Genomic DNA, 27,391 nt, shown 5'->3' with positions numbered 1-27,391 from the left:
GGTGGTCAGCGAATGTGAAGGGGAGATTATTAGATCAAGGGAGATTACACCCTGACACTGGCTAGCGCTAGTAGACAGAGAAACTGGCCCGAGGCGTTTGAGCTGAGTGGGCTCTTAGAAGTGACTTGTTACTTCAAGTTCTATAAGTTAAAATATAATACGCTTATAGCGGTTTAGTTGTCTACTAGCAGTATGGTGCTACACGTCAACGGCCGTCAACACCATCCACCAAGAAAGGTGCCAGGCACTTTAAGAACCTTTCAACCAGTGTTTTCTTTATGCATATAATAAATAACTACCACTGAAGGGGATTTTTTTTTGTTTTGTGGTTAGTTTCAATCGATTTTCGATTCCTGGTCTGACTGATATATATATATATATATATATTAACGTTATCTTTATTTTTAGTCACAGTTTTATTAATTTGGTTTTCGAGAAATATTTTGTTTCTCTACATGTTCAGGTAGCTATTAATTTTTCTAAAAAAATTTTTTTATACAAATACTCGTCATCTTTCCAGAAAGCGGACGCACAATTCTTAAAGAGTTCGTGAGTAAATTGTAGTTGATTTTTAAGGTATTTTTTATAAAAGATGTATGTAGGGGAAGCAGTTGAATATCACAATATTTAATTGCTAACTTATTGTTTTTTTTTTTTAAAAACAGATTGCAAACTTAAGATGAAATCGTATAAGAACAAATGTCCAGTACGCCTGCAATCGGTTTTAACAATCTTCTCTCTAATCATCACTCAAGGTATTTATAAAATTACTAAATATTTAATAAATGTTTCGAAATTTATGGAAAAAGTTAAAGTAAACTAACACTGCAATGTTAAATTGTTATTGTCATAAATCTAATTAATGTAAACATAAACTGACTCCTACGGCTTTTTATATTCATGTTGTTAAAGTGTTTATTTACAGGTAAAATGGAAAAAAAAACATTCAAGTAAATGCACCTTATAAGATATCATTAATATCGAATAATCGTTTCGTAAGTAACAAGTTACAATGAAATATACATGAACTTGACTTTAATTAAATATCCTTTAAGAGCTTTTGGTAATGTTCAAAATCAAGAGTCTATAGTTGTCTATACCTATACTTTTTGAAAGAAGTACTAGATTCTTTCTTATCCAGTTAGACATATTCTGTCTATTTTGCTACTGCTACAGGTACAAACTGTTTTCATGCCATATAAGCACTGGCTAAAAATATTATAAGTAGTGGTAAAATGCATTGACTAGTTCTAGATGATTAGCCACAGTTCTTTTTTTTTGTGATGGTACGCACCGGTACAGCGTACCGGCACCTATTCAGTGTGGGGAAAAATATGACTTTTCTTGTATTTTAATGTTTATTATTAATTTATTTTATTATTAATTTGTTACATTTTTTTTAAAGCAATCCATTAGTGAGTACTGGCACATGATTAGACGTTATATTCAAATATAACCAAGAAAGAAAATAATTAAAATTATAATTAATTTACCTACTAATAATGGATGACAATCCAATTGACAAAGATTAGAACATAGCATCTAATAAATGGAATAAAGAGAATAAATGTGTAGCCGATATTTGTTTTTAAATAAAACATCCTAGTTATACGTATGTATAAATGTACCAGACTTTATATCTAAATATAAATTAAAACACGCAATATATAGATTTAGAGGACGCTGAACAAAATATTCGTAAACATTAATTTATTGCATTCTCCCACATTAATTAATAAAGCCTACATTTGGAAATACATTAAGACGTATCATTAGTAAAAGATACATATGTTCTAATTCTCTTGCCATATTTCACTTATTTGTTTTATTATAACGATCAAACTAGGGCTTTCCCAGTATGTCCTACTAGCTAGTTATTGTTTTCCAAACGATATACATCAACTATCAAATGTCTGGGAAAGTCGTTAGAGCCGTTTTCGAGATCCGTGTCCACCCAAGTTTGTGAGTGTTCCACACTTAAAGGTTTTCAGTTTATGGTTTTCATGCGCATCAACGTGGGTATCTAATTCTAAAAGAGTTTAACACTGTTAAGTCATTAATTTTAATTGAATATTCAGACAGCTGTATGCTCTAATGGCATTAGGAAAGGTGATGCACTTGTACGAATTTGTTCTAACATATGGTTTAGAAAATTGCTTTTTAATTGCGTCTTTCTGAATGTTTAACATTTTTTTTTTGTTTTTGTCTTTTGCCCTAAAGTGTTTTTCTATATTGAATAGAAGTATTGTAAAGATAACTACGACGATACTGACAGTGGCGTAGCCAGGAATTTACTGTCATTTGGGTACTCATTTGGCTTTACATCTTTGAGGGCCCTTGCATTTTCAAATTCTTCCCTAACCCTAGCTACGTTACTGGATACTGACAATTCGGTAATCTTTTATTAAAACAGGTGGCGGTGTGCATGGCCAGGACATCGTTATTAAGCCATACAAGCAATCTGAAAGTAAAACCAAGTGTCATTATGGGCTTATTAGTGGCATTGACACAATAGTCATGAAGGCTTCAGTTACATATTGGAACAGTAACCATGAATATGCTCTAAATGTTCAAATGTTTATAACTAAAGACAATAATACTTTAGTAAGTGTTCACATTAAAATAATGAACTGCTTATTTTAAACGTACAGGCAATCAGAGTTAATATTAAAGTAATACTTTTTTAAACTGTTTGTCCCTTTATCATCATTTATTGATTAGTAAAATACATCAGTAAATGTAATTACAATTAAATATAATTGCTTGGTCAGTGGTTCTCAAATTTTTTGACCCAGGCACCGCGTTACATAGTCGAAACAATCTCAAGGACCCCTAAATGAAAAACTATATAAATGTATAGTATATAAATAAAAAAACACACACATTTTGATCGAGTGTTAATTAAAAGTATATCATTTGTTTAAAATAAAATCTTAAAACAAGAAAAAAACTAAAAAATACTTTAAAAGAAAAGGTTATACGAAACGTTGTTGTATCAGTTAGTTTGGATCAGATTTCTAATTAAGTATGAGATAGATCGACACAACAACAAAAAATCTGTGCGATTAATAATATTTTACTAATTGTTTGTCGTATTTTTTTCACCGCTTTTTCATGCTTTTAGCTTTCACAATACGCTATCTGGGCCAGTTGGGAAAACGAAGGAGGTAGGGGAAGAGATATTTGAGTGGATTTTACCGTAATTAATTTATGAAAGCATGTATTTAAAAAAATCGAAAAAGGAAGGGGGGAAACTTTGTGACACAAGCCTCCTCATGTCTCGTACTATGAAATGACATGAAATGATTTTGATGGAAAGTTACTTGCAAAAATAAGAAAGACTGTTGCTAATTTTAAATTTGCTCATATTTTTAGTGCATAATTCACCAAGAAAAATTCTGCGCAGAGCAAATACAGTTCTAATATGCCATAAGACCGGTTTCAGTCGCTCTCAATTTTATTTGTACCCGTATTTTAAATCATCGACAGTTTCTGGATGAAATTGCACACCAATCAATTTGATTGTGTTTCCTACTACACAGAAGTCCGCTGGCTCTCATGTCAAAAAGTATTGAAGAGATTTTTTGCACTGCGTGAAGAAATAGTATTGTTTCTGAACATGAAAGGTGAACCTGTTAAGCATTTCCAAACTGACGAATGTGTTCAGGATTTGGCATTAGCAGTTGATCCCACTGGTCACCTGCAAGACTTGAATTTGAAACTTCAAAGTAAAGACAAAATGGTCACAACTGCGTGTGGTGATGTGAAATGCGTTAAAGCAAAATTACGACTGTGGATAAACCAAATGTCAAGAGAAAATCTTGTTCACTTCTCAACGTGTCAGGAACTAAAAAGATAAAATACAGCTACAACATTTGGTAAATATCTCCTTCACCTGGATTTGTTAGTAGATGCTTTCAATGACCGTTTTCGTGACTTGGTTTTAAGCAGATGAAAGTAAAATTAATTAGTCCTCTAATAGCTTAATGTTTTTAAACATTTTAAGATCTTTGTCAGACCATGCTGTGCGTTGACGCCTAAAGTCTTGACTATTTGTTTTTAAAGTTATCATTAAATAGTACATTGGAATATTTATAAATGCGAATTATGTCGTAATATCTAAATAACATTGAATACTTCTAATTTTTTAGAAGCATTACTCTGTTGACTTGAAGAAACATTGTAACAAAGGGAATAACTTAAATGAAGGATGTTTCTGTGAAAGTCTTCAGAAAGAAGTTTACACTGTGACTTGCAGAATCTACGCTACGACGGAGTTGAGTGAAGCCGAATTGCATGGTGTCCTTTATACATATACCAAATCTAAAATCAGAAGTAATGTAGAGAAGTTACCCAAGGTTTACGGTAGTATATATAGTCAAATTGTCTTTTTTTATTTTTTTTATTTTTTTTTATTTTAGATATATGATTTTAAAATAGGTTTTAATTATAAACTAATAAATATATCCCAAACTACTTTTAATAGTTTTATGGCCAAATCAATAAATCAATTTATATTTCAAATGCAGCTAAGTCTTTTGATGTTTGTATTTTAGATATTTCAAAAATAAGGATTACGGTCAATGATGAATATATTCAGAACAAGAACAGCTGCTCTTTTTTAATGGATAGCCAGAAACCTTCTATATTTTTCTGCTGCGACGACGCTCCATGGCCGTGTGAAACGTTTATTTATAGTAAAGGAATCAGGATGGCTCAAAAGAATCATTGTGTCACATACACAAGCAACGAAACTCCAGAATCAAAGTACACTCTAGGTTATAAAGTCTGTAATATCGAAAAGACTTCAGAATCTTTTATCTGTTATGTTTCTAATGGTAAATTAATGCTACCTCTAGATCTCATTTCATAATTTAAATACAGAATATATAGTAGGCTACCCTAAAATTATAATACATTCTTCTCTTTTGTTATGCTAAATCATAATGTATAATACTATGTTCATTTTTGGGTAAAGTGAAAATGATTCCGACTCCATTATCTATATATATATATATATATAATTCTCTTCTTCCCTCAACAGTTTAAACAAGAAGTAAAGGAAAGATCACTCTCTTACTTCTGCGGAGTCACCCCACGAAATAACAAGAAAGGGAGGGGGGGGGGGAAGAACACGCGCGCTGGACTGTCAAACCCTGCCCGCTCCCATCCCCCTTCGTTATGCGGGAGGTTTGGACTAAACAGTTAACTGTCCTCAACTCTGAAGGAACATCCGAAACATGTAAAACATTTTACAAACAAACATTTTACAAACACTAAATAGCAGCGCCTGACTTAAGCATTTCGGGGCCCTATTCGAAACGTATTTCGCGGGCCGAGTTTGGGTAGGGAAGCGGACAATAAGTGAAATTTAGGAGTTTGAATTAGAAAATAAATTCGTCTGTGAATTTTATTCATTCTTTACTACATACAGAATTACTTTACGAGCCTTGCGTGTAGCAAAGTCATACAGTCATAATAATAAATATGTTTCCTACATAGATCCCGCTCAATAGCAAGAATTACCAAATGTTTCAATCTATCTTTGAGAATTGTTGACCTCAAGTAATTCTTTATTAGTTTGAAGCGCGAGAAGCTTCTTTCACCTGATTACACAATTTCGGGAGATTTTCCCAGAGGTCCTGGTAAATCGACAGAAGGGCACGGGAAATCTGTTTTTAAGTTATAAAATGGTTTAATTTAATAATGTATACACCTTGGATTAGAGCGGGTCCTATGAAAGTGGAGGCCCACTGCGGTAGCATAGGTTGCAGTGGCCTAAGACCGGCCATGCAAAATAACGGCGTATGCTACGCCGCCGGTCGACTAGTTTCTTATGTTTCAAATGGTATGTAAATTTGATTAACACATATCGTTACATTTTTAGAACATATATCCATTTATTAAAAGACTGAAAATACTTTTTCATATTTTGTTATAAAAGCAATATATGATAACTTATAAATAATACACTATCCTTTGTTTCCACAGCATACTCGAAAAGATTTTGTTCAGCTCAACTGATATTAATCTTGGCTTTGAGCATTGTCTTTCCTGGAATGTATTTATAATGGTTGATCAGATATTCAAGTTCTTTGGGCATTTTTAAACACTTTCTTTTAAAAACAATTTAATCCACCCAAATATGTACAAACATTTAAAATTTAGTTTAAAAAGAATGTGTGCACTGATTAATTATGATGCAATTACGTGTGCATTTTTAGATTTTGTTAGTCTTTTTAATAAAGATGCCCTTTTTATCATCCCTCTATATTCGACAACTCCTTTAGGCACCACATTGTAACAAAATTTTAACACAGATTACAATGTGAATAAAAGGCCTATTACATTGTAACACATTAGTATGTAATTCTATATCTATCTATATCTATCTTCTATCTATCTATCTATCTATCTATCTATATATATATATATATATATATATATATATATATATATATATATATATATATATATATATATATATTAGTTTGTGTTTGTGTGTGTTTTCTTATAATGTTAAATATCCAATATATACATTATATATGTATATATATATATATATATATATATATATATATATATATATATATAAATTATATATATATATATATATAGTTCCATATGGTCATGTATTACTACAGTATAGTCACTACATATGGAATGATTTTATTATTTGAAAAATTGTACACATTCTAAAACATATGCAACTCGATTTTTAAGGCAGCTATGTTTTATTTTTTAATGAACTATATATACCTATATTCAATAATGCCGTCAGCGTTCTTGTTAATATCTAGGCGTTAGAGGTGTTCAGACATTAGAAATATTACAAAATCAAATGTCTTTCAAAAGGGCAATTATATTACAATGATTTAACTCTTTCTCTCCGTAGTTTTTTTTCCCCACGTTTTGACTGAATCCTTAATTTTTTATTTAAAAGTAATCGACAGCAGAACATATCTGTATAGGAATTTTAATATTAATATAATTTTCTTTCTTCTTCTTTGCGATGTTTAAAAGGTTAAGGCAGTGGGACTTCAACAAACGAGAATTATAAGAAAAAAAGAAAACTCGATATTAGTGCTGGAACTAATGTCTTTCAAAAGGGCAATTATATTACAATGATTTAACTCTTTCTCTCCGTAGTTTTTTTTTCCCCACGTTTTGACTGAATCGTTAATTTTGCTCATTACTATGTCACTCCCCTGTTATAATAAAGCTTCAATAACATTTTCGTTTGTTATCAGAAAATATTTTATTTGGTCTAGAATTCAAGGGGAACGCATTCTCTTATTATAGAACACAAGGAAAAAGTTTATACAATCAAACAAAAATTTAATTTATTGAGGTCAACTCAACGATGGTATCGTCCATTTAGGAGAGAAAGAGTTAAATCTTGGGAATTAATCTTATTGTTATTCAATCGGGTAATTATGTTAAAAGAAAAAATATATTTTCGTTTTTACTTTTTGGATCTTATTGTCTTTCCAATGGGCATTTAAGGAGACTCCAAAGTTCAGTGTTTGATCTTCATGTCTACTTCTATAATTCACTAAGTGTTTCGTACTTATAAACTGTGCAGGTGTAAAACGCTAATCGATTAGCTTCTTATAAAACTCATTTGAATTCACTCTTTCAGTCTTTCTGGTAAAAGTTTGAACACGTTATTTTTTCCCACACCCAATGTCGGATCAAGTTTAAACTTTGCGCAAATATTCATGGGCGTAAACGTAAGCAAGGCACGAATCAATACAATCAAATAAACCAATTAGTCTGCTAATTTCTGTTAATTAATTTTTTTGCTTGATACCAACAAGGGAAATTATCAACAGTTGATGTTCACTTTTCTTATCTTCATTTTCGAATTTAAAACTAATTGCTTTAATATTTTACTATCTGTAAAATGATTGTTGCAATTTGATTGTTATTAAATCCATTAATTATATTCACCTTCGTCTTAGGCTTTTTCTGTTTTAGAGATAGTACATAACGTTATTTTAATTATAGACATATCTTAAAAAATCAAAGCAATACAGAAAGTGAGACTCACAACATATATAATTAATAATGGCATTATTATTAATGTTACAATGGAATCGACTGAAACTTGTATAACAATGCTGCAATGTCACATCTGACAAAAAGTGGTTTGAGTGCTGGGACAAATCCCAAAAAACTCGTTGAGTCTGGGAGCGCATGAGGCGCCTTGACCGCACTTACCCATGTATTGGTTCGAGACGTTTTGGCGCAGGGTACCTTTTGATGTAAGATATTCTGACTATAATTTATGAAAAAACAGCCTTTATAATAAAGTTATTTCACTAAGCCTTATTTTTGTATGTATAATATGTATGATTCAATTCAACCCCCATCCACAGAATGTTTTTTAAAATTTTTTTGATTATTTCATGAATATGTGACAGATTTCTACCTGAGACTCTGGTAATATTATGCTTCCCTATTCCGAATAAATTAAATGCGATTTATGCCAAACGCATTAGATTACCAGAGACATTTCTAAAAAAATATTAGAATTATCTAAATGTCTGTAAAAGGTGAGAAACTTTTAAAAGATAGATATTAATTGATAAAATTAGTTTGGGTAAGTGTGATTTAGGTGACAGATCTTCTCTAGGCACAGATAAAAGCAAACAACTTAATACAAAACCATACATCATATATTAATTAAATAGCTGGATATATCAGAAAATAATTAAAATAAATAAACCATTTTTTGTGTAAATTAAAAATTGCTTTGATGTTTTTCTCTATCATTGTTTCACATAGTGTCAGACCATATATCAGAGTAATTACTTAAATATTTTTGAAAATAAAAATGTTCCATTCATAAGCAAACGTGCAAAAGTCAACATAGGTGAACCACAAACACACATATACGCGCAATAGATATTGTATCACATTTATTAATTAGCAGAGTGTTAACTATGGAGCTGTGGATGGGTAAACCCATTTAGATCTTATTACAGAAAATTATCTATAGTTTGCTTCAACTGCATAGTATTAGTATGTAAACAATAATCCTATAAAGACGTTAAAATATAAGATCTCATAAGAATGAACACATATTATTATGCACTAAGAGAATAGAGCTTATTCCTTGGCATAACGTTAAAACAATGTTTGCCGATTGCGTCGCAATCAATGGCTCCAACTTTCTTAGAGATTACAGTATACACAATCAGTGGCGTAGCATCCACGGCGCGAAGGGGTTTACTGAACCCGGACCCACGACCATTAGGGGGGCCAACAGCCTGTGGCGTAGCAGCAATGGCGCAAGGGAGTTGATTGCACTAAGTCCCATGACTCTTGACCAGTTGAGGCCCACGTGAGAACTTAGGGATGACAGTAATGGAGTAATACATATGTGCCATGTAGAACTGAAAAGCTCCTTCAAAATATCTTAAACGCTGCACGAAACTTTATATTAGTTTTAAAACAAAAAAAACTTGTTTTCAGCTAGAGTTACTGCACCAACGGCATGGATTACTTTAAAGTAAATATCTGCTCTCCATCAGGTTTAGTGTAAAGGTGGCTAGCCCTTACTGTACGTTTGAGGGGACTATTGCTGCCATTAATGGAAGGAAGAGAGAGAGAGAGAGAGAGAGAGTGTTTGGTTTAGAAAATATTAATGTGTTGTACAGAAAAATAAGCAAAGGGGCGAAGTAACAATACAATAAGGTCTATATGGATAGCCCTGGTGGTCACAAATTAATATTTCGACACATCTGCTAATGATTCAATTTTCTCGAAGGTTTATTTGTTTCTTTTATTTTGCGTATTTAAAATACATAATTTTATCATGTCTTTGTTCAAGTGAGCTTATTTCATTCTTATAACACTGTTACACTTTGCTATTAAAATTGACAGTGACCTGTCAGAGCCTCGATGGCGTCCCTCCTCGCCGCTTTGTGGCTCGGGCCGGAGGAGGTGGGTTCACTGTACAGTTTTAAGAACCCTTTCCTATGGTTCCTGTTTGTTTCCTCACCGGTGGTGAGGGAAAGGTCTTTGGAAGTGAAGACACCTTCAGAGAGGAAGCTACCACCCTGGAGGAAGAGAAAATAAAAGTGACCCTTTATTGGGTATCACCTGCAATTTCTAAAATTAAAAAAGAAGGAACGTTTCAATCAAATTAACTCCCCCCCCCACACACACACACATTTTTATGTTTAACATCATGCACACAAAATTTCAACAAGCATTGCTGTTATTTCTCTTGTCACTGGAAATCACGTATAAGCATCCTTGACTGTCCGTGTGCCTATGTCTATAAATAAACTGTCCTGTCCATTGATGATTACGTCATTCTTTCAACGGGCTACCTCTTGCACTGCCCAATATAAATGATGTCCTTTGAGTAACGTCTCACCATACTACTCTGATTGAGGCTCCTACCAGCAGGAGGTTGCGAAAAACGATCTGCACGACGCCAAAACTCTACGTAATCTGTCGTCATAGCACTGAAATGGGTGAGTAGGATTTTTTCCATAATATATTATAAATAAATAAATAAATAAATATATATATATATATATATATATATATATATATATATATATATATATATATATATATATATAAGGCTAGTCTTCGAGTCCGAAGATTGGTGAGGAATGCAGTATTTCCCATGGCTGCGCAGCCTCAGCTGCTACATATTTTGCCACATCCAGGGAAAGCTTAACCATTGTCAGCATTGTGGTCGATTTAGAATTTCTTTTCGCCGTCTACGTTTGTCCACGGCATCGGATTTTCTTTTGGTCTCAAATGTGTATCCCGCGGCCTGTGTGAGTGACCTCCAGCTGTCTCTTTCTGAGGCCACATGCTACCAGATGCTCTCTTCTATGTCATCTAAGGCAAGTTAACTAACCGGGGACCGGGGTTCGAATCCTGGTGAAGACTAGGATTTTTAAATTCGGGCGCCTCTGATTCCACCCAGCTCTAATAGGTACCTGACATTATTTGGAGAAAAGTAAAGGCGGTTGGTTGTTGTGCTGGCCACATGACACCCTTGTTAACCGTAGGCCCCGAAACAGATGACCTTTACATCATCTGCCCTATAGACCATAATGTCTGAAAGGGAACTTACTTAATGTCAACATCCTTCTCAGTCTAGTCTCTAACAGTGCGCACCTTCTGCACTATATTGAATGGCTTTTTACTTAATAAGCAATATTCATTATTACTTTTTGTTTTGTTTTTCAGTTTCCCTGGTTAGACTTGTACTACTTCTTGTCCTGATACACAGTGTGATTGCATCTCGCCCCTGTGACAGTTGTCCATCTTGCAATACGAAACACAACACAAGCCTTCTAGATCGGTGTAATTACGCTATAAATAGTTGCCGCTGATGTCATTCTTAAAAAGCGATTTGCTTTCTTCAAAGACCTCTTTAAACGTAATCGAATTCCGCACTTGACCATCCAAAAGAGGAATGAAGCCTCAGGAAATTGAAAGTTTTACATATAACATTTGTTAAGTTTCATTTAAGACCAATGGAGTGTACATCTGTACATACAACAATAAAGAAATCAAGCTTTTAAATTTAGTTTCCTCTGTTGTTGTTTATGTTTTTGGTTATTACACACAAGGTCGGATTTTAATTCTGTGGGGTGTGATTTTTTTGAAAGACAATTTTCAAAAGCTTAAATAAAGAAACACTAATGAATAAAAAATACTTATATCTAAAAGCATGCTATAGTTTAAAAAAAAAGAGTATTTGTAAATTAAATCCAACTTTCCTTTAAAAAAAATATTATGAATTTTTATAAGTAAAAAAAAAATAGGTTGAAGTTTGTGAAGGGTATAGCTCTTGGTAGATGCACTGTAGTAAATACCGGCTGTACGGGTATTTACATATTCCGAGCTGGCTACAACTACAAGCGGACACTTCAATCACAGCATTGTTGCTACCCGAGCTAAGATTTAAAGTGTTAGCGTTAAAAATGAGAAAAAAATACTTAAAATTTTACAACTCGTCGAAACTCCGATATATTTCTCTTTTGTGTTGGCCTCTTATTTATGGAGTTCCCGAGGCTGGAAACTTTTAGTTCTTTTGTTTAATGTCTACATTTATATCATTAATTAAGACAAAGAATACAATTAAAAAAAACAAGCATAATATAAAAAAAAAATTTAAGATAATCGAAAGGGGAATAACTCCGCCCTTTAAATTATATCTATCAATAATTTACACATTATTTCCCTTATTTGATATCAAAACAAAATAATTAATTACCAAGAATTAATCGACTTACTGGGTATTTTAAAAAATGATTCATGTTTTGTTAGCTATAAGAAATAATTGCTTTAAATATCAAATTAAGAATATTGTAGTAACTCCAGTGGCGGACCGAAAGGATTAATGTGTGTGCGGCCTACTGACACAAGAGACTAAGGCGAATGACACAGGTCAATGGCTGTTGGACAAGGGACATTACTGCTAGTATGCTAGTACACGCAAGTTTGACCCGTGTTGTGGTCATGTGACCGAGAGCCTTTACGGTCGAGATACAATGTGTTACAAATGACAGAGGAGTCCAGGACAGCAAGGCAGTAAGGACCGTGTGGTCGGACCTTGGGAGTCCTCGAGAATGAAGTTAGTGTAGCCAATTGTGTTGATTTGGCTGTTGATGTATTTGTAATTAAACTGCCCCAATGTTTATTGAAACTCTTGTTGGTTGTCAAGTTCTTGTGTTAGATGTGCTGTGTTGTGTTTAGCAGTGTTTACAGAAGGTCTGGTTGAGAAGATCGTAACAATATGAAAGACTCCTACATCCCTAGAAGACTCCTATATAGTAAATTAAAGAAAAGGAAATGATATATGAATCACCCTAGAAGTGTTTTTGAAAGCCTTCAGAAATGACCCTGCCACCTGGAAGACAGAAGCCCATGATAGAGCAACATGGCGTCACGCTGTGAAAAATGGGCTTTAAAGAATTAGAGGACAAAAGAACAGCGCTGGAAGAAGAAAAGCGCCAGAGAAAAAATCAAGGCAATTTAGCATAAAGAACTTGTTCAGTCTGGGTCGAACATTCCAGGCTCGTATACGTCTCACAAGCATCATATTTAGCCTAATCTCTGAATACTGAAGAATTAATTTCCTTTGTTGGTAGCAAACAAAATACTAGACTAATTGGGTAATTTTGTTTTATTGATTCGGAAATAAATAATAGTGTTAAGTTTCAACTTGATCTGAAAATGGGTGTCATCTTACAGATGGGTAATTGGTCAGCTTGGTCTATGACCTTCCCAAAAGAGAAGATAATTGGTTTTGGGAGAAATAACTTTATCAAAACTTTTACAAGACAAACAGGTAGAATTTTTTTTAAGAATTGTAAAAATAAACGTACATGAGATTATTTTTAGCGAATAGGCCTTGGAGATTTTTAATCACACTCACATCTGAGTTTTTAATATCACTGCCAGATATGGCAATCTGAACACTAAAAATAAAAAGAGACCCCAGAGAATCCTAAATGCTGCTGGTAAAGTCATTGGTAAAAAACAAAACTCCATACTGACAGCTGTTTGATAAAAACATACACAAGAAAGATAAAAATGTTCTAGAAGGGTCAGTATTTAGTGATTTTACCCTCACAAAAGAGATACAAGACACCGAGAGCAAAGACAAACATCAAAACTCTTTTGTCCCCCTAGCAATTAAATCACTAAATAAAATGTAACGATTTTATATACATTTTTCCCATGTAAATGATGAGCGTGTCTGGTGTGAATGTATATTTTGGTTTTCTATAGTTATCACGTTTTATTTGGTGTAATGCACAAATTGTAAGACAAATATCCTTATGGATATTAAGAATTATTATTATTATTCTTATTTAAGCAATTAGATTTGTATGGACAATTAAAACAAAGCAAGCTTTCTTTAAAAGCACGAAGAACCCCCAAACCCTATATATTGCAAGTAACCTAATATTACATGTAGATTAACTAAAACATTTTTACTGATAGTAAGTTCGAGGACTTTGTAAAGATGGAGAAGGAAAATGTTTGACATGTTTCGGATGTTCTTTCAGAGTGGAAGATGATCTACTTCCTAGTCCAAACCTCCCGCAGGACGACCAAGGATGGCAGCGGGCAGGGTATGAGCCTGGGACCATCGAGACAACCGAACGACAGTTCAGCGCGCATACCGCACGACCAGGCAGCTATTAACAGTAAGAAATACGCTTACAATAGTTAAATTGTAGCAGAGGATCTTTTTTTTTCTCTTTCTGCCAACATTGTTATTTTTTCTTCTTCTTCTTCTTTATTGTCATTGTTCTGTTGGAGTGTTCAGATGACTAGACCAATACATGAGATGAACTGCGCAGTGGTTTCCAAATCAGGAAGCTCTCCATATAGTTTTCTTTCTATTGGGGTGATTTGGGGCCAATGTCTTATACGGGCCTCTTGGTAAAGAGAGCAGTTTTGGAGGACGTGGTCGGCATTCTCTGGTGATACTCCACACGGGCAGATTTCACTGGTTCCAATTTTGAGCTTCCGGTACATGTGTTGAACATATTCATGAAGTTGTCATTCTTTATAGACAGATGCACGATGCAGTGGCAATAAAATGAATGATCTGTTGGCATATATTACAGCATCACTTATGTTTAATTTATATATTGTAATTTATTGATTGTAATGCAGTGAATCATTATGCAGCACAATGAATAACAGTTTAATATCTTGCGCTTAATAAATCTTCAAGTCCCCTTACATGACCTATAGGTTGAAGTTATTTTGTTATGTCATAAATTTATACAGAATATCTACATTAATGAACAACTCGAGATATTAAATATCAGAATTTACATTACAAATAAGAATGTAGGATTATGTGTTTAAAATGTGTTAGTTAATATAGTCTATATAAAGTAAACCAAAACCACCAGGCTGCATTCAAACTTGTTGAAAGATAGAATAAAAATGTCTTTACAATCTTTGTAAGAGCTTATTCCATAGTTTTTTTTTATTTTGTCGTTTATATTTATTATAATATTTCTATTCAGGTCACAACTTCATGGATATCGGGTTGAGGGAGGAATCTGGAACCTGGGCAAGCAACTCAAAAAAGGCTCTAACGATTTTCCTATAAATTTAAGAGTTGACGTTTCTCTAGAATTACTAGCTCGTTAAGCATACTAGAAAAACTCTGGTTTGTCCGTTATAGTTTTTTTTTATTAAAAAAAATTAAAATTAAATTTGGCTATAAAACATGGCAAAATTAGAGTAGTGTGCCAATAACTAGGATGTTCATTTAGTTTAATGTTACTTTCTGTTTATTGATCGCTTATTAAAGCTTTGCTGATATTTTTAGGTCAATATAATCTAGATTTGGCCTGCATCTTTATTCTAGATCTAGGAGTACATCTAGATCTAGACTAGATCGAGTTCTATATCAGAAGTTTTGGTAGATCTAGTTCTATATAATGAAATTACCAATAAATAGTTATAAATTTACACAATCGTAGCTTTAGCTCAGTGGCTAGCGGATTGAGACATCGAATTGACGGTGCGTAGTACAAGGTCTATCCAGGACTTGGGATTTTTTTTTTTTTTTTTATTTTAAGTTGTATGATGGAAGCATTGTCTTTTATTCAAATGCATTTTTTTAATGTTTTTTTTAAATTACAAGCCTACTGCTACATGCAATATAGTTTACCTAGAGAGGTTCAACGTATTGTACTGTTGATTGTTCTATTTTTTGTTAATGCTGTTTTCCTTGATGGTAATCCAACAATATACACGTGTATTATAGAATGTTTACTTTTAAAGAAAAGTTGATGTATCTATTAACAGAATGATGAAGCTGTTGGTTTGTATGGTCTATCTGGCGATGTTTCTTGTGACAGTCACATCTCACAGAGTCCTTGTACGTGATTTGTTACGTAGACAAGACGTAAGTATAATAAGATAACAATACCACACTCTTTGTTTCTAGATATTGTAGCCCTTTTATCTATCTTGATTCAGAAACTTTAAAGTACAGACTTTGTAATCTATAGTACTAATGATGTAAATCTTTTTCTGTGGCCCACGTTTAACGAGAGTGTCATGTGGCCAGCTCAACAATTAATTACCTTTTCTTTTCACCAACCAATGTCAGGTACCTATTAAATCTGGGTGGGCTCAGAGAAGCTCAAGGATCCCAAAATTTAAAATCACAGTCTTCATCAGGATCTGACCCGAGACCCCAGGTTCGGAAGCCAAACGCTTTACCGCTCAGCAACCAATATTAGTTTTTACAATTTGAACCACAGCTCAGGGGCATACGCTGAACGACTTTAAAAATTTACTTGTCATCATCATCATCATCATCAAACTTCATTTGAGTGACTGCTTGAGAGGCTCAAATCCTCTCTTGCAAAAGCCATGGACAGAAACCCTGCTGTCTTGCGTAGTGCATAAATGTCGCCATACAGGTCGAGAAATTTGGATTTCCCAGACCTGTCGAGACGGAGATCAGCAAGTCTGGGGAAGTCAAACAGAATATAAGGCAAGGTTTCCCTTCTTCCCCGCAGCGGGGGCACCATGAATCGAAATTTGACCATTGCCGTGAGAAATATGAGCCAACAGGACAATGGCCTGTCCTGCACTGTGCTATAATAGCTTGCTCAGGCCTGGACAGCCTCCACCACAGGGAAGTGCGGTCAGGGCACCTCATGCGCTCCCAGACTCCACGGATTTTTGGGACTTGTCCCAGCACTCAAACCACTTTTCCATTTTTGGAACGTTTACTCGTCTTCCTTTCAACACTACACTAACGCTTGGACAGCATAACAAATAAATAATTTGGTCATATCATTTATGTGCAAGTGTAAGTCAACAACATTGAGTCCTTTGAACGCAATGCCCTCTCCTGGCATCTTTATTCACTTATCCTTAAATGGCTTACAACAAAAATTCCAAACTAAATATTCAGAATAATTGCAATCTATAAGGAAGATGAAGTAAAGGTCATCTCTTTTTGTGGTCCATGGTTAACGAGGGTGTCATGTGGCCAGCACAACGATCGGCCTCCTTTACTAAGGTAAGACCTTAATACTAAGCGGATGACTACCCTGGTGTTGTGTTTCCATCACAATAAACACATTCACTAGCCCAAATTCTTAAGTATTTTTTTTTACTCGAGTAGATATGGTTTTCACCGAAACGTAAAGCAAAGGTATCTTTCTCAGTAGTCACATTGTGTGTATAGAGTTTTCCATCCTGCACAGTTTATTAATAAAAGGTGTTAAAAATTACAATATTTTGTTTGCTTTCTAACAGACTGATCTTTCTGAAAGTGAAGAAAGTTTTGAAAGTGAATTCCATGTAAGCTAACACTTGTACCACTTATCACATATGCTCATTATAAACCTGACGACAATCTATGTCAGACTAAATATAAATGTATTAATAATCTGAAAAAAATGTACATCTATGAATAATTAAGGCAATAGTATATCTTCTGACAGTTTGGGAGGTGCATATTTATTTATGAAGTGTACGATAGTATCACATTAAGAGGCGGATAGGACGCGAACAGCAAAATGTACACTATTAACTTTAGGTATTACAATTGACAAGGATTAGTTATTCTGATCATATTTGTCTAGTAATTATAACATTAAACGTGTAAAGTGAGACATACGAATTCTAGTCTAGAACTAAATATTGTGATATAAATAAAAACATTCTAGCAACAAGGTCTTTATTTTTTCTTGAAAAAAAGTTTAAATCCTAAATAAAATATACTTTTGTAATTAAATGTTAATATTGCATTTTACTAATTGCTAAAACTTACTTGAATATTATTTCTACCTACAGGTTCAACGCTAAATAGACTGGAACTACTTGCAGAGATCTCTAAAAATACATAATACGGATTTTTTTTCTGTATAAATATTGTTGAACGTCTTCACCTTTTCAATAACACAAAAACATGTTCAGGCGAGATATGATGTAATCACCAAATTGTTTGTTTCTATTTCAAAAGATAATAAAATGTGTACATTATTGTACAGAATACTGCGTAGGCCTATGTTTTTGTCTCGAAAGAAAATGGAAACCAGTTATTGCTTGTTTTTAATTTGTGTTTTCAATGAATGTGTAGCTCATCCTCTATATCTATCTATTCTCTATGTTTGTCCCATACGATTGTATCACGTGAAAAGGCCAGTAGACATTCTTCGTAATGACATGCTGCTAGAGATAACGTAAAACGAATCAGCGTATCAGCAGTTTAGTTTTATTTACAACATAACGAGATACTGAAATAAAAAACAAACAACTTTGAAAACAAAAAGCTTACACGAAGTATGGTTGTATCACTTTTCTTGGTGTAAATTATAAAGTGAGAATCAAGGAAGTTTGGTAAATAAATGAACAAATGTTTGTAGTCTTTTACATAATCTTGCTCTATCTATTTAACCGTCTTTTTAATTAAAGTGTGAAGTTTGGGAAGTTTGCTGTAGGCTTATAAAATAATAATTATTACAATTTATCTATGGCAACATAGGGACTTGGCAGACCAATCGCAGAGAGCACACAAAATTCATTCTCCTGAGTCACTATTTTAAGGGTAAATAAACAAGTGATTCTCCTACAAAAACAAATTGAAATTAAAAGGATGAAATTGACACCCAGTTAAACAAGAATAACTTTTAAATTAAATAAACATTATTTCAGTGCACTACAATGCTTTCAAAATTACTTTTAATCACCCTCTGTTTCTGCAAGGTATCTCTGATATTAAATCGTCGAACCGAACAGATATTTTAACTAACAAAATGATAAGAAAAGTAGACATACTTAGATTCTAAGAGTATGAAGATATTAATCTATATTTTGAAGTAAAACTTACAATATAAAGAAAAGAGAGTAGTCTATACATAATTTAATATAAAGAGTTTGAAGAGAAAAGAGTACTTATTAAACTTATTTAATACAAGAAATATGAAAAGAGAAGCGTAGACGATACGTTTGCTTCAGTCTTATGCGCCGCTGGGGCGACTTAATTAAAATCAATTAATTATTAAAACAATATAACTTTGGGGACGTTTGATCATTGTGGAGAAAGCTTGCCACCCAATGCGCCAAAAGGCGAGGAAGGATCTAAGTCAGTCAAAGGCGTTTGGTCTACTGGTTTATAACGACACCATTGACCAACGCCCATTACATGTTGGGAAATATAATGCATATGTGGAATACAATAAAGAAAATGGATTACTTTAGTTTTAAAGTCTAAAATATTTAATACTGTTACAAATGAACAGTGATATGTAGAGGTCAACGTATGACCCCGGCGAGATGACACAGCAGCTAGTGTTCCCTGGAATCTACATGTACAAACAAAGACAGGATGTGACGTGTCCACACGTGTTGTTCCAGGGGACGAACAGATCTAAGTAGGGGGACAGTTACTAATGAACAGTGACAGATAGAGGTCACTACGTGTGACCCCGACTTGATGACACTGCAGCGAGTGTTTTCTGGAATCTACATGTATAAATAAAGACAGGATGTGACGTTTCCTGACATGTTATTCCAGAGGATACTAGGAGTGTTTGTGCAACTTTGGAGAAGCGATTAGGGACTCTATTTAAGCCAGAAAGTTAATGTGAAAGTCAGTCGTATGGAGTCGTGAGTGAGCCGTTACAGTCGATACAGACTATGTAAGACGTGTGCGGCTCTGTGGAAGAGAAATGTGTACGACTCGATGCAAGTTAACTAGGGTAGAGTTAACTGGAGTGGACTACTGTCGTTAAAGTCTATACAGCAAACTACAGTGGACTTAAGCCGTTACAGTCGATACAGTCGATGTAAGACGTGTGCAGCTCTGATGTGGTAGACTTGAGTACGGCTTGGTTCAGCTTTGGGAGACCTGGAGCGACACTGGGAAGTGTGTCGTTGGTCTGTTCTGTGGAATACGGCTCGATGCAAGTTGAGAAGAGATGAATAGCAACGAAGTGAAGAGATGAATTGCAACGAAGTATAGCTAACTGTAAACTGACAGATATTGTACAGTCTTCTACGCTACATGTTACAGTAAGAAATTGTTAGAGTTAATAGTCATTAAAGTTATATGAAGCTGAAAGTTTAGTCGTCAAGTTCTTTGCAGTGTTTTTATTTGTGTGCCAACTAATACATCTAGCCAGAAGATTCAGAAATACGTAACAATACAATAATGGTCAAAGGGATGGGATTACAATGGTGTGGAGAATAATGATGAAATTCTAAAGTTACCTGTGTAAGGATAAGATAAGTGAAATAATCAAATCATCCCATTGACTGCTGATGGTACCAGAAGAAGAGTGCACTATAGTTTGTAAGACTTAACTCCAATGTTCAAGCGTTTAGTTGCTGTCCTCTTAGGTTCTTATCCAACTGTCTTGGTGATGTAGACTGTTCTAGTCCGTTAGCGTATCAGCGTTGGGAGGTGCCAGCTCCAGCTGAGAATTCTGGTTGAGATTAACTCTTTCTCTCCTAATTGACGATACTATCGTTGATGCTTAATTCTATAAACTTTATTTTGTGTTATATAAAAAGAGCATGCATACCCCTTTAATTCTGCACCAAATAAACATTTTCTGATAACAAACAACAAAGGTATTGAAGCTTAATCCTAACAGGGGAGGGGGACACGGTAACGAGCGAAATGAAGAAATCCGTCGAAACGTGAAAAAAATAATTATGGAGAGAAAGAGTTAAGGAGGAAAGTCGATGTTGTACGTCCTCAAGGTGTGATGGACGCAGCGATTCCGGGGTGAAATCAACAATAAAGAGGTAGGCTGCGGGGAATGGGAAATGACTTCAGATGTAGAACTTAATACTCAGTGCTCGCTAAAGTAGGGGGTTCCTTTCTACAGACACCGACATAAGGATGGATATATAGTCTAGTATATAGTCGCAGTTTTAGCTGTCAATCCCAAAAACAGAAATTCAGGAACTGGAACAGGAATTCTAGAAGTTAAAGGAATAAACAACAGGAAGGCTTACAGGAATTTAAAAACAGTAACAGGAATGCGTAAAAATCAGAAACAGGAATCAGCAGGTGTTTTGGGCCGCGATCGGTTTGAAATATATATTTAAAAAATACCGATCTTAATAATCTAATTACACAAAACAGCATTGTGTTATTCTCAGCCTTAACCGTCAATGAGACAATAAGTAAGGCTTACAGGAATTGAGATACAGTAACCAACAGGTTTTTGTGACAGCAATAGGGCTGAAATAATATCCTCTTTTGACAAAACAGCAGTGTGTTTATTCTAGGGCAAAGCTGTCAATCAGAAAATCACATATGGTCAAATTGAACAATGCAATTCAATCAGATCAGACCAATACAAGCGAAGGGAGCGACAATAATTCAGCAGGGAAGAGAAACAGAACCATGAACAATGGATGGTGCTAAGCGACCACGACGTCGTTGTTAACATATGGCCTTCGGCCATAAACAATGGAATGAAACTTAACAAAACAAATGCACAGAGTGCCCGTTCAAGAAGTTAAACTCTTCTATAAACGTAACAAACAAGGGGAAATAATGCTGGAGGTTATTTTCTAAGTAAAGAATCACTGCGTTAGGAAGATCAAGACGATGCTAATTGTAAATTGAGCAATGTAGAAATAATAATGTCGATATCTAGTGGACATAAGTAAATGCAATAAATTGATATGCACACATGAAATAAATAAGTCTAAGTGAATAGAATAAAAGAGCGAGATAAATAGAATCTGTAAATGAACGCCTTTAAACGTTCTACAGTGAATGGAGCGATGACTACCTCCTTGCCCAATAAAGGTGAAAATATGAAAGTATGTGATATCACTTGATTGGTCAAGATAGACAATGCGACATCCGGTTAAGATAAATATCCTCCAACCTATCCGCCAACAAGATCGTCAGAATACTAGAGGTTATGTGTGTCTTGCGCTAAGAGTCCAGACGAAGGAGAAGGGATGTGTCCAGGTAGGATTGTCTTTTCCACCTTGCAGGATGAAAGGATCTCATATCGTCTCGCGCTACGGAGTTGTCAACAAGGTTGATAGATATCATACCTAGACTAATAGAGACATTGCCCAGATGATCAAGCTGACAAGTTAGAGCATGGAATGGGTTGCCTGAGCTAGCCAGGAAAACCAGTGACTTGGCAAGACGCTTAGGACGTATTCTTTTTTGAAGTAACGTCTGTATTACATAAGATAAGATAAGGGTGAATGATAGAAAAATAGGGGGGAAAGGTAGAAAATATGAGGACTTTGGTGCTAATACACATTCTTTTCATGGCCAAATAAAATAATTAATCTTGCGTGATTTATTGATGTAGATTATTTTTGCTCAGTTATAGTACTAACAGTTACATAAATATATTTTATTTTGTTTTTGTAAATGCAATAAAATGTATTAATTTTTTTAATATGGCGCGTGATGGCCGAATGAAAATCTCCAGGCTTTTGGGTCATAGGTTTCTCGAGTTCTGGAGATCTTACTGATGCGTTTAAAAAACTGAAATAAAACATTTAAAATCAATGTTATATAAAGCAATAAATGTCTTTTTTTTTTTTAAAAAAAAACTTTGAAGTGTAATGTATACCCTATCAGGTCCTAGTATTTTTTTTTATTATAGCAACTATACACATTTTAAAGCTATTTTGATCAAACATTTACTTTGGAAATATTAACAGTTTCACCTTTATTGTACGAGAGTATTAAAGAATGCATAACAATAAGGCTTGTCTTTGAGTCCGAAGAATAATAATGAACGCCAAACAGAAAATAAAGTAACAGATTTCTCTTATTTCTTGGTGCTGATTTAACTATCCATTAGTCTGCTGGACCGTTGAAGCAGCACACAAGATCTGTTGACCATCTTTCTCTATTCCTCTTTGTCTTTGCATTTGATAGAATCTCTTTCAATGACAGGCCCGTCCATACTTTTGTCTTCCTATCGCTTTTGTTCTCGAATGCTTACCAGGGGGCTTGATTTCCAATACAGACTCGCGCTGAGTTGTGCAAACTGAGCGGAAACCTATGCCAGATACCTCTCCCCTAAAAATCCACAAAAGAAATAGGACTTTATTGCGCTGATTATATTTTAGTCTGCACTAGGTATAGGACAAGAGTTATTTTTGACATTTGTTTAACTGTACATAATAAGGCGTGTCTGTCCGAAGATAAATGTTGAATGCTGTATTTCTCGTGGCTAAGCAGCCCCATGTATGACCTACATATTTAGCCACATTGTCCACTGGTGGTCGATTAAGATTTTCTTTTCCCCGTCTGTCCTCTGCTACGGGTACTCTACATTTGCCTTTGTGTTTTTGTTCAAGGCGACACAATAATAATAATAATAATGTCACGCATTTCACCGAACAAAACATTATAACTATAAAAAAAAACTAAATGTACATTCACAAAAGATTCACTCATAATTTATATGTGAAACGTTTATGGCAATGAGCATATGGCCTTTGTGTTAATAGTCTGGAAGCTCATAAAATTAAGGAATAGTGTTCCGTTTTATTGCAGTGGAAAGGGTAGGTAATCATTTTTTTCTCTTTCATCCAACATTCTCATAAAGTTGTCATTCTTTTGACAGATGCAGAATGCTGTGGTCATAAAGGGAATAATTTGTTGACATGTATTATTTATATATATTGTAATTTAGTGTCTGTAATGCTGTCTGGCTTTGACTAATAGCATAGCACAATGGTCGTCAGTGTATTACCTTGCGCTCACAAACATCACATTTTACATTTGAAGTCCCCTAACATGACCTACATTTGACGTTATTTGGTTATGTCATAAAAATATACAGATAATCATCACTCATGAACAATACGATGTAGGCCCCTTTTAAAATCAGCATTTATAATACAAATAAGAATGTGCAAGCTAATATAAGCCTATATAAAGTAAACCAAAATAGTAAGGCTGCATTTAAATTTGTCGAAAGATACATAAAGAGGAATATAAAAAAACAACTTGTGGTTACAATAGTTGTAGGTAATTGTTTCATATATTTTGAAATTAACCTTTAACATTTTTATTGTTCATTGTTTACCAGTATCTACAAGTCTACTGCTACATGCTATTTATGTTATTTATAGTGGCTTAACGCTTTGCTAATCTTCTTTTTCTTCTTCTTTATTCTCATTTTCCATGTCGCAGGGTTCAGATCAATAATCGTATAACTAAGATGAACCACGCAGTGGTTTTCCAGATCAGGCAGTTCTCTGTATAGTTTTTGTTCTATAGGGGGTTTTGAGGCCCGACCCTTGTTCTGGCCTCTGATATAGTATGTAGCTTTGAATGATAGGATCTGCATTCTCTGTTGATGCTCCTCAAGGGCAGGTTTCTCTCGTCCCGACCTTAAGCTTGTCTTATTCTGTTATGCTATTATTCTGATTTTAAATACATTTCTTTTTTTTTACGGCTAACTAAAAATGTATCTATTTACATAGTGGCCTGAAAGTAGGTTTACAGTGCCGGACTATGTGTCAGAGTATCCTTGAGAGATTTGGAAAATGTCGCAATGCTGAAAAAGGACATTTTGAGCTTCTAAGAGATTCAATTGTTTTTGTATATGTTAACAGCTATTAAGAATTTCCCGCTGTTCTGGTGACGAATTTTCACACAAATAGTCTAAGTGATAACTGCAAAGCTACTTTTGGGCCACCCTGATATTTTATAATGTTTCACTTTAATATGTTAAAAGAAATGTCTCTTTAAACAGAATCATGAAGCTATTAGTTTATATGGTCTACATCGCAATGTTTCTTGTTATGATCAGTGCAAACAGTGATGTACTTAGACAAGATGTAAGTATAATGAAGGAAATAGACATTTATGTTGCCTCTGGGTTTTAGGTTGGGTTCCTTCTAATCTAGTGCAGATTATCATTGTAGGCTTTTACTTAGTTTAATACAGAAACTTAAATAAAGTTGGAACACACTTTAAAAAAATAATATTTAAATATATACAGCTGCCGATTTCTGAGTAAGTTTTCCCTTTTAGACTTTGTGGTCTATGAGTCTATAGGGCAGGTGTAAAGGTCATCTTTTGCCAACGGTCATGTGACCATAACATCGACCAACTTTACTTTTCCCACAGCTATTATCAAGTACCCATTAGAGCTGGGTGAACTCTAAGGAGCCTTAAAATCTTCAAGATCCAGAAATTAGAAATCCCAGTTTTCATCAGTATTTGAACCCGGGTCTTCCTGTTCGGAAGTAAAGCGAGTAACCCCTTCAATGTCACTGTAGAAATTTATAAAAACACGAGTAAATTCGAAATTTGGCCACCGACAACATCTATTCCTTCTTCTTTTTTGTTTTCTCTTCCATTAGTTAACATCGATAAGAAATAGTTTTCTTCAGAACTTTAATCAAGGATGTCTTTTTTTTTAAATTGTCGTCATTATGTGTGCATTGACTATGATGTAGTGTGTCTATAGTACATATAGTATGTTGCAATAAACATGTAATAATTGAACATATAAAACATATAAGTTATAATTTCGGTGTTGAAAATTAACATATTTTGTTTGTTTTCTAACAGACTAATCTCAAAGAAAGTGAAAAAGTTTTCGAGTAATGTAAGTCAACACTTGTACAACTTGTCTTGTAGGCTTACTGCGGTAAATAAATCATCCCTTGAAGCATTCTCCCTTATGTTATGTCCAACCCCCTTACACAGTGGCGTTCCTAGGAATTTTTCATCGTTTGGTGGCCCGGGGGACGTAGGGCTTGACCACTTTAGGGCCCCCCCCTGCATTTTTGACATTCGAAATCATAACATGAGATATTGGAGTAATATTTAATGTAACAAAAAATAGTTCGAACACTTATTTAGGGCCCGGTGTATTTTAAAATTCCCCCCCATCCTCCTGCCATAGCTACGCCACTGCCCCTACATCAGGATTTAAGTTAACTTAACGTTTTTTTTTTCTGTGACGAAATGTCTGAAGCATAGAAGTCATTTTAAATTAATTTTATATAGCACATTTTTAAGGCTTATAGCAACATCAATTCTTTCAGCAACAATGTTTCAAAATTAAATGCGGGAAAAATTTCGGTGTATATATATATATATATATATTATTATTATTCTATTTCTGAATGGTATTTACCGTTTCACATGTGGTGTATATTTTGAAAAAAGAAACAAAAAAGAAAAAAGTTGGCTAACTACTGAATTGTTTTCAGCCTGCGCAAAGTATTTTCAAAGTGATACTTGGCTCGCGCAGGCCAATACCGATGACAGACGATGACGGAGACATGAAAATCTAAATCGACCACATGCGGAAGTCAGATGGTTATGCTTGCCCTGGGAGTTGCAAAATATGTATGTTACAGCTGGGGCTGCGTAGCCACGGGAAATACTGCATTCCTCACTAATGACAATCGATGAAAATCATTATTATTATTATTATTATTATATAGCTTTGTCTGACTCTTTAAAATAAATACATTTTAAAGGCGAACTCTCACGTGGAACAATCAGCAGTGGAACCTTCTAGGCGGAAGTCAGATTGATTTCTGCGCGGTTGTATTCTCCTGCCCCCTTTCAACTACGATGCTTACCTTTTTTTTTTGGACTACGTTAAAATAAGGCCGAAACATTATCCTTGACCCTATGGCACCCCACAGTCAATTCTATTGCCTCGAATTTTCATATTGCTTCTTAAGGTTCAGTAAAGGAAAAATGTTTGTAAATGTTTGTAAAATGTTTTACATGTTTCGGATGTTCCTTCAGAGTTGAAGATAGTTTACTTCCTAGTTCAAACCTCCCGCAGGACGACGGGGGATGGGAGCGGGCAGGGTTTGAACCCTGAAATCCGAACGAAATCCGAACGACAGTCCAGTGCGCAAACCGCACGACCAGATATTCACTGTTAGCTAGTTCAGGAATAGCGCAACAGGACAGGACAACAATGAATGCAGGGTGTTATGATGTAAACATTTTCTAGAATAATGTCCCCATGCCATAAAATGGCTGTAAAGTATTTAATTTCTCCGCCCAAGCGGACGTATTGAGACGTGTATAATTGACAAATATCGACTTATGTTCTTCTCTCAAAGCCGCATGCTATAAATATATACATTTCAGCAACTGATTAACAATATCTAGCAAATTGTTTTATTTTCTGGGTAATGTAAAATCATAAATAATAAAATAGAGTTTGTACAAAAAAACATTTATATAACATTGTAAAAAGATATTAATATAGCATTGTACTCATTTCTAAAACTTTGTATATTGTTTCTATCTGCAGATTCTGTGCTAAATAGACTGTAACTAGATGCAGTCTCTCTCTAAAATAAATAATACTGATTATTTTTCGTTTTCTTTCTGTATCAATAGTGTTGTACCCCTTCA

At 34.3% G+C, this 27,391-nt stretch overlaps 2 protein-coding genes and 1 long non-coding RNA gene across 5 annotated transcripts in view; all 3 read left to right on the top strand.

Annotated features, from left to right (window-relative positions):
• Window positions 1-18,039, top strand: part of LOC106061406 (uncharacterized) — an 83,340-nt gene extending 65,301 nt beyond the window's left edge. Inside the window, exons 5-6 of the mRNA XM_056009733.1 lie at window positions 17,296-17,340; window positions 17,836-18,039. Of these exons, the coding sequence (XP_055865708.1) occupies window positions 17,296-17,340; window positions 17,836-17,847 (57 nt within the window). The 3' untranslated portion in view covers window positions 17,848-18,039. The remainder of the gene's footprint in view (window positions 1-17,295; window positions 17,341-17,835) is intronic.
• On the top strand, window positions 434-6,457 carry LOC106061408 (uncharacterized). Of its 2 annotated transcripts, none has more exons than XM_056009729.1 (6): window positions 434-549; window positions 666-755; window positions 2,414-2,604; window positions 4,152-4,368; window positions 4,557-4,838; window positions 5,992-6,457. In XM_056009729.1, exons 2-6 carry the CDS (start codon window positions 680-682, stop codon window positions 6,069-6,071), a joined length of 846 nt encoding a protein of 281 aa, XP_055865704.1. In that variant the 5' UTR covers window positions 434-549; window positions 666-679; the 3' UTR covers window positions 6,072-6,457. The 2 variants fall into 2 exon arrangements, with proteins under 2 accessions (XP_055865704.1, XP_055865705.1); XM_056009730.1 differs by having other exon boundaries at window positions 4,152-4,365; window positions 5,992-6,456.
• A 5,806-nt stretch (window positions 18,040-23,845) lies between the features above and the next one.
• Window positions 23,846-27,352, top strand: LOC129922901 (uncharacterized). Of its 2 annotated transcripts, none has more exons than XR_008774858.1 (4): window positions 23,846-24,016; window positions 24,747-24,831; window positions 25,571-25,607; window positions 27,288-27,352. It is a non-coding gene; the product is annotated as an uncharacterized LOC129922901 (long non-coding RNA). The 2 variants fall into 2 exon arrangements; XR_008774857.1 differs by having other exon boundaries at window positions 23,858-24,012.
• The last annotated feature ends 39 nt before the right edge of the window (window positions 27,353-27,391 follow it).

The sequence above is a fragment of the Biomphalaria glabrata genome, chromosome 14 (assembly GCF_947242115.1).
Source record: "Biomphalaria glabrata chromosome 14, xgBioGlab47.1, whole genome shotgun sequence".
Lineage (NCBI taxonomy): Eukaryota > Metazoa > Mollusca > Gastropoda > Planorbidae > Biomphalaria > Biomphalaria glabrata.
This window is presented reverse-complemented; position numbering and strand designations above follow the sequence as displayed.